Source organism: Malaclemys terrapin, chromosome 4 (assembly GCF_027887155.1).
Source record: "Malaclemys terrapin pileata isolate rMalTer1 chromosome 4, rMalTer1.hap1, whole genome shotgun sequence".
Lineage (NCBI taxonomy): Eukaryota > Metazoa > Chordata > Testudines > Emydidae > Malaclemys > Malaclemys terrapin.
This window is the reverse complement of record NC_071508.1, coordinates 101,359,850-101,370,289: the sequence shown is the minus strand read 5'-3', so window position 1 is coordinate 101,370,289 and position 10,440 is coordinate 101,359,850. Positions and strand designations below refer to the sequence as shown.

The 10,440-nt window shown below is 40.8% G+C and overlaps 1 protein-coding gene across 4 annotated transcripts in view; it reads left to right on the top strand.

The window, feature by feature from the left end:
• The first annotated feature begins 1,490 nt into the window (after positions 1-1,490).
• Positions 1,491-10,440, top strand: part of NOVA1 (NOVA alternative splicing regulator 1) — a 224,726-nt gene continuing 215,776 nt past the window's right edge. Inside the window, exons 1-2 of one of the 4 annotated variants that reach the window (XM_054025850.1) lie at positions 1,491-2,281; positions 4,475-4,618. In XM_054025850.1, coding sequence (XP_053881825.1) covers positions 2,146-2,281; positions 4,475-4,618 — 280 coding nt within the window. In that variant the 5' untranslated portion in view covers positions 1,491-2,145. Of the gene's footprint in view, positions 2,282-2,364; positions 2,439-3,184; positions 3,237-4,474; positions 4,619-10,440 lie in introns of those variants that run through there. The other 3 variants (XM_054025849.1, XM_054025853.1, XM_054025851.1) reach the window with 3 other exon arrangements.

The window sequence follows — 10,440 nt, the reverse complement described above, 5'->3', positions numbered from 1 at the left end:
TGGTGGTGTCTAGCTTAATGCTTTCAGACTGTGCAATTTTTTTTTTATTTTACAAAAGTTTTCTTTCAAATAACTTAGGAACTTTAATAAAAAAACTGCATTGGTGATGTTAGGATGAAGTTAAGCATACTATTATATAATTTCTGACCATCTTCCTAGGTGCATCATCCAAGGTGCATGGATAGGGCCCTACCAAATCCATGAAAAACACATCACGAACCTTGAAATCTGGTCTTTTGTTTGCTTTTACCCTATACTGTGAAGATTTCATGGGGGAGACCAGTGTTACGCAAATTGGGGGTCCTGACCAAAAAGGGAGTTGCAGGGGGAGGGTCAAAAGATTATTTTTTGGGGGATGGGGTGTCACAGTATTGCTACCCTTACTTCTATGCTGCCTTCAGAGTTGGGCGACCGGAGAGCAGCGGCTGTTGGCCGGGCACCCAGATGTGGAGGCAGCGCTGTGCCAGCAGCAGCGCAGAAGTAAGGGTGGCAATACCATACCATGTTGCCCTTACTTTGCGCTGCTCCCTTCAGAGCTGGGTGGCCAGAGAGTGGCAGCTGCTCAGAGCCCAGCTCTGCAGGCAGTAGCGCAGAAGGGTGCCAATACCATACGATGCCATCCTTCCTTTGTGCTGCTGCTGATGGTGGCTTTGCCTTTAGAGCTGGGTTCCCAGCCAGAAGCTGTCGCTCTCCAGCTGCCCAGCTCTGAAGGAAGCGGTGCTGCCAGCAGCAGTGCAGAAGTAACAGTAGCAGTACCACGCCCCCAACTCCTTTTGGGGTCAGGACCCCTACAATTACAAGACTGTGAAATTTCAGATTTCAATAGCTGAAATCATGACATTTATGATTTTAAAAATCCTATGACTGTGAAATTGATCTAAATGGCTCGTGAATTTGGTAGGACCCTAGGCATGTAGCATGGTGTGTAATATTAATGACTTTCACACTGTTTCATTTTCTGGTATACCCAAAGAAAGATGCGGACTACACGTGGATTTCTAAGGTTGTGGAAAAAACCTGTGTACTATCCTATTGCACTGTGGGAGAAATAGTTATGCTCTTGTATGGAAAGACATTAACCTAGAAATAGTGCGGATGAACGAGGGAAACCTTAACTAGGACGTTTCCCGGCTATTTCAGTCTTCACTCCCTAAGCACCGGCACCTTCTTTTCAGGTACTTGTTAGCGTCTGTGTTGTGAGGTTAGCTCTAATCCTGAGGGCGCGCTCCCCACATGCCCTCCAGCCGCCGGGGTAGCGGGCACACTGGCCGCATACCCACCCCAGTGTGCTGTTCAGCTCCCTCAGCCCCCCCCCCGCTTTTAGTCTTCCGCCCACCCTTTCTGATTGGCTAAGCGCTTCAATCCGAACCTCACATTCGTCACCCCCGATTGGTTCAGCCTCCCGCCTATCTTCCCAAGAAGCCCCGCCTCTCTTTTTATGCCCCCCCCACCCCTCCCACTCCCCCACTCTCAGCCCCCTCCCCCGTCTCTCTCCCTCCTTGTGTGTAGCTGCTGCTGAGGCTGGCTGGCCCCGCTGCACGGAGGAACCGGCAAGCTCTGCGTGCGCGCGGCGGCGCTGCTGCGGGTTGAGGGCGGCGCGGCGCAGCCTCCACCCCGGTGCGCACAGCCCCGTAAGTGCGAGCGAGAATGAGAGCCCGAGAGCAGCCACCAGCAGCCGCGCCGCACCAGCCCCCGGCGCAGGACTAGAGCAGGGAGAGACTGAAGGGGGCACGGAGGCAGCGTGAATCCTCTGGCAGACTCCCACTCGCTGGCTCACCTGCCATCCCCATCGCTCCCTCCCTCCCGTCTCACTCATTCTCTCCCCTCCCCTCCTTCCCACTCACACTCTCCCTCCTCTCCTCCTCCTCTGTCTCACTCTTTCGCTTCCCCTCTCCCCCCTGCGATCCCCCCGTCTCCCTTCTCCTCCTGGCACTGCACTGCAGCTGCTCCTCCGGCCAGTCCCGCCGCCTGCTCTCCCCTTTCCCCCCCTAGGCCAGCCCCGCCAGCCCCAGAGCATCCTCGGCACCCCGCGCGGAGCTCTGCCGTCCCGAGGGGGGACAGAGAACGGGACGAGCCTCGTCCCCTCCCCGCCCGGCCCCCCGCCTCCCCAAGGAAGAGACCATTCTGCTCCTGGCCGCGGCGAACATGATGGCGGCAGCTCCCATCCAGCAGAACGGGACCCACACCGGGGTTCCCATAGACTTGGACCCGCCGGACTCCCGCAAAAGACCGCTCGAAGCGCCCCCCGAAGCCGGCAGCACCAAGAGGACCAACACGGGCGGTGGGTATCTCCCCTCCCCCGGCAGCACCCTCCTCCCGCCCGCCCACCTTCCCTCCTACCTGTCTCCCTGCCCCGGCGGGAGGCCCTTCCCGGCGGCCGGGGGGGCTGAACTGCCCCGGAGAATTCACCGGGGTTCCGGCACAATTGTTCAAAACGGGTAAAAACCGGACGGGAGGGAGCGCCCGGTACTCACGGGAGCGGTTGAACCAGCCTTACGCCGCCTGCAGCTGCCGGGACCCGGCTCCCTGCCCTCCCGCGGACGGGGCCGCGCCATTGGGCCGGGGTCCGGAGGGGAGCGGAAGGCTGCACCCCGGGAGGACTCACCCGCCTGCTGGACACAGCCACCTCCTGACCCCGCAGCGCGGCTCGGGCCGGCCGGGGAAGCGGCTCTGTGCACCGGGTCCGCGCTGAAGGCTGCGGAGGGGGCTCCGTCCGGCGCGGGGGGGGCACTACTCCCGGGGTGCAGCAGCCTTAAACTTATCATTCATCAAAATGGCGTCGGTTTTCAGCATCTAGCAGTCTTTGGGGTTTAATATCCATCGGGGTGGGTGTGCAGCCGTGACCCTACAGGGGCTGGAGTGGGCATAGGGGGCTCCTGCTGCCCCAGCACCCTCCCGATACGTTGGCGAAGATAAATAAATAAATGATAGCTGGGAGGCAGGGGGATGGCGAAGGCGCTCTCCGCCTTTTCCATCCGCTGGCTCACAAGCTGGATTTAAATCTTGACCGGTGTTTCCCGTTTCCTTGGCCTCACTTCGTCTATCAATCAGTGTGACACTGTTGCATTGATTTGGCTTGTTGGGGTTGGGGGGTGTTGGAGTGGGGGGAGTTGTCTCTGGTGCGGTGACTTGTTAGTTAACATCTTGCTCTTCCTGGATGAGATGAGTTATAACGGGACTAGCATCTCCTCTATTCATTTGCACTGGAGTCATCATAACAATGCACCGAGGCAGAGGTGAATTTATTCATCCAATATTAAGAAAAGCAGTCTGTATTATAATGTATTGAACCTATATATAATATAAATGGGGACTGTGGTATTCCATCTGCACTATTTGGGATGCTTATACCCTTTCATAGGGAAAGTGAGATGGAGCTGGAGCTCCTGTTTATTTTTTAAACAAACTTTATAGAGAACTTTTATTTTATGATAAAATGTTGAGATTAAATCAAATTGGAGATTGGTTTTCAGGACTTCCAGTCATAAAAATAAACTACCCTTGTATAGCTTTCACCTTTTTCAGAGCCAGTGTTCTAAAGGTCCTTAGACTCATTGCTGCTGGATCAGTAAGGGAAGGGAGCACAGTTGCAAAATGTGGCTGGGAAGCATTCGTTTAATTCATTGTATATATTTTCCCGTTCTGATTGTGGTTTTTCAATCCGGATTGGCATTATTACTTTTAGGTGTATTTAAAATAAGTGATTTAAGCTTTTGATCAATTGGGAAAAATTCTTCTTAATGTCTTCTAATTAATGAGCTTAAAAGAGATCACTGTCGTCTAAGAAGTGCTAAAGAAATACATCAGGATTACTTAGGCAAGTGATTCCATCCAAACCATGTTGAGTTGTTTTCTTGGCAGTGGCTAAAATGCTTGGAAAATAAAACTCCACGTTTTGGGTGGGTTTTTGGTAGGAGACTAGTTGTTTTGCACACTTAAGAAGAAAGCAGGCAATAGGTAATTGCTGTTCTCATGCATTTGCTAATGTCAAACAAAGAGCCCATCACTTTATCATTCCTTCCTTTTTTTTTTTTTAAAGTTTTGGCATTTCTGTAGCAGTATTTTTAGGGAAGATTGTGATTTGTTGTCATGCACGTTTTGTGCACACCTTTTTTTTTTTTTGAAGGGGTCAATTCGTTTCATTGTACCATGGTAACCACAGATAGAACTGGAACAATTCCGCCTTCAGAAATAAAACTCAATTTTGTCATTTGTTTTCATGCTTTCAGAAAATTAAGGAAAATGTATAGATTCTTTAATTTCCACAGAGTGAATATGGCAAATGACAAATGCATATTTTAAAATGGCAAATGCATATTCCACGCATTTCTTATAGAACGATGCAACTGGTTAGATGTATAGTTGTACACATATTAATAGGTATGTTCACTTATTTACTGATTTTGTTTTGTGGGCATGGTGGAGAACAAACGTTTTGTAAACCAAATTAACCTTGCATATCTCAATTTTTCAGAGGATGGCCAGTATTTTCTAAAGGTCCTCATACCTAGTTATGCTGCTGGATCTATAATTGGGAAGGGAGGACAGACAATTGTTCAGTTGCAGAAAGAGACGGGGGCGACCATCAAGCTGTCTAAATCCAAAGATTTTTACCCAGGTAGGTGCAAATATTAGCAGATTACTTTTAAATCCCTAGGGAAATACATACATGATGTGTGTGGTTTATGCATTGAAGAGTAATCTCAGTGCAGTCGGAAACATTATTGAGCAGAGAAGTACACTACAACATGTTACAGTGAGCATATGAACAGTCTTATCTTAATTTGTTTATGGAATTGACTGGGTATTATCTAATAATTTAGTGGCCATAAAGTGTGGCTAAAGTTATTTAGAATATTACTGTAGGAACATTTTTGTGAATATATTTTCTGAGCACTTTTTATTACAAAAAAAATCTACTTTTAAAGAACCAACTCTGACAGCTGGCATTAAAAATGGGTGTGTTTATCAAGTTTTCAGGTATCATTGTAAGGCAATTAAGCTAGAATGAATAAAAATGAGAGGCTGTTTCTTAAAGAATGGGCCATTTACTTTAAATCCATTACATATCTTCTTTCTGCATCATTGGTTTGTTCACTGGCCCTGGAGTGAAGTAAAGAGGACAAGTGCTACTGCTCTTCAGATGTTTTCTTTAGATTGTGTTTAATATGACTACAAAGGAAAATCTATAATGTTATGAAAGGAAATATAATACTTCAGATGAATAAGAAAATAAGTGTGTTTTGTGCATACTGTATTTACGCAAACAACAAAGCATTCAATATTTATATGCACAGAATGCCTGTTATTAGTCTTTTCTCATTTTTGATCAAAATGTTATAAATAGCAGGTCATGCATAATGATCTGCATCATTTTGAACTTCTGCAAAATATTTCTGTGGTTCCATGTAGAGTTTGACTTTCTTTCTAAAGATTAACAAATTAGTATCTAGTAATTGGACTTCTAGTCTGAGTTGAAATCTATCTAATTTTTTATTGACTGCTAATAACTTACTACATAGCTATCATTTTGCCAGTGTTCTGGTTTTGCAACTTTGAACTGTGGCTAGTAATTCAGAGCTGAGGTGCCTAGATATTGTTGATATTTGTTTTGTGTAGAGAAGATAAAGCTGTTTTGCATTTGGTGAGCTAATTCAGCAAGATGACTGAATTTTCTAAAACAGCAAAGACAGCTGGCATGAGTGTAAGCAGAGCATGAGCATTTGGAGTATTTCAGTTTCCTGTCCACTCTATTTCACTGTCAAGCAGAAGTGGATCATTTATTCTCTATGGAAAGACTGTAATGATTTTGAAATTGTCATTTTGATATGGAAATGGAAAATGCACCTGTTATTTTTCTGCCTTATGGATGCAATTTATAGCGTTCTAATGTACTAACACAATTAAAAGGACAAGTTTAGATTTTCATTGTCATTCAGAAACTTTTGTTGTTTTGCCTTTACTTTTTTTGCCTTGGGAAAGTTTTGGTAACACAATTCTTATATTCTGAAAGGTGTATTAGAGTGAAAAAATCAGTGCAGAATTGTGAAAACTCTGTGGAGAAATAAAATCATTCAAAAGAGCCTGATTGCGGAATTAATAACGTAATCTGGGAAAAGAGCTGCAATGGTAAATTAAATTCACTGTCAATAGATGAAAATGAAATAGATTCTTTGCATTATACATGAGGTGGTATCAGATGTGCAAGGATGTTACAGAAAATTGGTGTTTATGAAGGGTATTCCAAATACTAAATTATATGCCTTTTCATTTGACTATAGTTTATTTACAGTGAGTTGGAAAGGATGCACCAAAGATTATATCTTTTGTTCAGTACTCTAACATAGTTATTTTATTCTTTTCTGATTAAATCAGAATTACATACTTTTTTGTTCTGTAAATTGTGCAGATACAGCAGTATCAGCAGGAGTGTCCTTTGAAAATTAAAAATTAGGCAAACCAGAATGAGATGAATAAAAAAAATGTCTAATGTTTCTGTGACGTAAACAGATTCTCTCTGAAGGAAATACCAGGACAAGAGAAGACTTGGTACAGTTTAATTTTACCAAGTATAGATCAATGTCCACTTAGACATTACACAATCTGTTTTATATATGTAGCCACACTGTAGGTCACTTAGCAAATTAATGATTTAGACATAATTTAAGATGGACTGTTATTTGCTACAGCATGGACAGATGAGAAAAATGGATTCTCTTGTAGCTGGATCTTGTTAGTCTTTCTGTTTGCATTTGTCCACGAGCCTGTGGAATTTTCTGAGGTCCTGGAATTCTCGAAGCTGATGACTTTTTTTGGGTTTCTTCCAGCCCTCTTACATGAGGGATAAAAACCCTGCTAATCTTATACTAGTCCAAAATTTAGGGCTGTGATTCATATTATTGAGGATTTTTTTAAATAGAAGTATGCAGTTATCTGAAAACCTACTTGGGTGTATATATGTTCCTTAACATGTTGACTAACTTATATCTATAGTTACATTAAATATCTGTTTTGCAAACACTATGTTTGTGAGGTTGCTGTTAAGCTTAAATTTTAGTGGGAAGGAGAGGAGTAACTGAAAGGGAAAGTTCAGCACAACTTTTAAGAGTGTAGGTGATTTGGAAGGGAGAAGAATTGGTATATTAAAGTCACGAGTTCTTCACTGTGTGATCTCATGGTTTCTTATTGTACAGGCATTCAGTATGCAGAGTAAGTCTGTCAGAATCATTTTTATGTTTGTGCTTAAGAAAACTATTTACGGTAGCTTTAGAATTAAGATGAGAGAGATCTAATTATTAGAAGTTGAAAAGAAGCATGTATTTCTAAAGTATTTCTTTTTATTAAATGGTTTATTTCAACAAAGTAAAAGACAGTTCATGGGCTTTAACAACAGTTGTGTGTCTTCTGTTGTATCATATCAGCAGGCTTTTTTTTTTTTTTTTGGTAAATCCTATTTCTCTTGCTATTGCAAGACACTTTCCCTCTAGATTATCAAGTAACTTTTTCAAAATTGTATTGACCCATACAATTCTACTTTCTGGTCATCTTGTTTAGAGTATATTTTATGTATGAATCTTTTCTATTCCTATTGTCTACCTAGACAAATAAATCTGAAGTGAAATTGTCTAACTGTATGTTATTTTAAAAATGTGGGAGTAACGTTTTCTGTTACAAGGTTCCAATTCTATTTTTGGCAAGCGGCTTCTAATCCAAAATCTGAAATACTGATCTTGCCATGATACTAATTATTAATTAAGTAAACTGTTTAAAGAAGGTGTTGCCATGAAAAGTTGGAGTTTTGTGTACACTTAAATTTTGCATAGTGTAAAAAGAGAATCACAAGGTGATACTTTCTCATGTTTGAACTCACTATTTTATCCAGTGCTCCATTTTTCAGAAATATAAAGAACGCTGGCCTGAAAACCACTCTAGGTATATTCCTCCTTGTTTTCCTAAACCATTGCTAGTGAATGTCTTTACTCTTTCTTTCTTATGTAAAATTATATAATCACATTGTTTATCTTGCAACAGGATCTTTCCTAGCTTCAGAAGCTTAGTGCTTGGGTGAATTTGAGCTAGGTTCATGGTTTTTCAAATATGTTGTAATATGCTAACTGAAATAGAATATAGATAAAATGATATGAAGATGAAATTGGGGCTAAGATATTTTATTACTCTTAATTAATAGATTAGCTCCTTTTTATTTTATGAAAGACAAAATTCTAATCGGGTAGTCCTCAAACCTGGTATAGGACATTTAAGGTGGAAGAATTATTTTCCGTACAATCAAAATGTACACTTAAAAAAAAAAAAAAAAGGCAAAGTATACAAAACATATTTTGTGTATGATAATGCTGTTTTGTATTTACTAAGTGGATTATCTTAGGCATTCATCTTGCATGTGAAAATTAGATTTTTTTTTTAAATTCATGCATTATTTAGATGATTTTACAGCTATCTTTGGTGTGACTGTCCTCTGAAAAGTATTTTGTGTGTTGACTTTCAAAACCTTGAAAGTGAATTGAGTGTGAATGTTCACAACTTTACTGAACATTTAAAGTGAATAAACCTAGCTTCATTACTCATATTATACTGCGTTAGGCAGGGTGAAGGCATGCTACATCAAGCTTGTTTCCCCACTGTTTTTTCCCCTTCGTGTAATAAAGGAGGTGTAACATTTTTAATTTTTAGCTTAGAAACTAGTAGGTTCTCACTGGAAAAATACATCTAACTCCTTTAAAAAAACAAAACTGCAAATAGTTTACTTGGTTATATTAGTATTAACATTCAAAATGAAGAGAAAATGTTATTTCTTAAGACCTAGAGAAGAGAATTATGGAATAAGAAAAATAGTTCAGCTTGTAGCATTTTGGGGTATTAATGTGTCTTGGGTTTTGTTTCCTGATACTTGAGAATTTTATCACAGATTTCTGAAACGTTGTCAACGAGAAAGTAAGGACTTCATAAAAAATAAATAAATTCTAAGGCTTGACAAGCTATATTGCAGACTCTTACTCACGTGAGTAATCCTATTTACAACAATAGAATTGTATGAGTAAGGACTACTCATGTAAGTAAGGGTTTCTAGGATAGAGCTCTTACAGCTGTATAGATTTGCAGACTTGTTCTAGTTTCTTAGCTTTCTACTAGTAAAAAGCCAAGGGTTGATTGCCAGCTGTTCAGAGGGAGAATGCTCAATAGGACAGCTGTCAGTTGCCTGGTTACTGGGACAGAATGTAAAAAAAAAAAAAAGTTAGCTTCCTAACTGAAAGATCCTCAATATTTTACTTTCAAAAGGACACTGCAAATGAATGTCTGCACTCACTATGATCTAGAGAGAGTTATACATCTAGTTCCCTTGTGCATCTATTATTTACTAATTTCCCTTCATTTGGAAGAGGATTATAGTAGTTTTAATGATTTCATGTTCTATAGGTGTTATGCATCTACTTTTTTTTTCCTAAGAAAAGGGTTTACTGTGTTAGCTGAATAGGTCTTTGGTTGACTTTTTGCTGAATTATTGAGTGACTTTGCAATTTCAAAAATAGTAAAAAGGAAAATTGAAAACAAGTAACAATTATGTAGACTTTTTTGTGCTGCATTGAACTGGCTAGCTAACTCTTAACAATAATACTCATACAAACCTGTTATGCGAAATAAAGATAGCAGAATAATGAACAAAACTCTAAGATCATCACATGGAAATGAAAACCACCTCCAACTTTATTCTTGTTGTTTATTAAGCGATAGAACTTCTCTATCAGAGAATGTTTTATGGTTTAGAAGTAGATTAAAGGGTTCCTAATGACAATATACTGAACTTGTTTTTTTTCTTATAGTCAAGTTATGTGTAAATTGAATGGATGCAGCAGAAACCTGTGTTTTACACCCTCATTTTGGAGCACTGCAGAATTCTGGGGGAAAATCATTTTAAGAAAAACAACATAATTTTGTATAAGAATAAAAATGACAGTCTAAACCATTTCCCCCAATCTTCGTCCTTGCACACAATACAAAATTGCCATATAGCATTTCAGTGGTTGGTTGGTTGTGGAGGCAGGAGCAATTCAGTTTTCTTAAGAGAATCTTCTTGCCTCAACTTCTGTAATATGAGAAACATGCTATTTTTTTAAATGGAGGTAAATCCTGAATACATTAATGTAACAGGACCTTAGTGATCTTGATTCTTTGCTAATTAATATCGTGGATGTCAGTATTCTTAGCTGTAGTTAACCACAAAATTTAATCTCACCTATTTTCAGTGGCTAGGAAACAAAAAAAAACCCTCTACTTTAAGTTTGTCAGGCTACAGCTTTTAGAAATAGAACTTGTGGGGGGGATTGGGGAGGAGGGTTTGTGCCTGATTGCCTTCTCATTTCCATCTTTGGATACAGCTTTAGTATGAAGTTAAACAACATCTGTAGAGATCTGACTGACAAA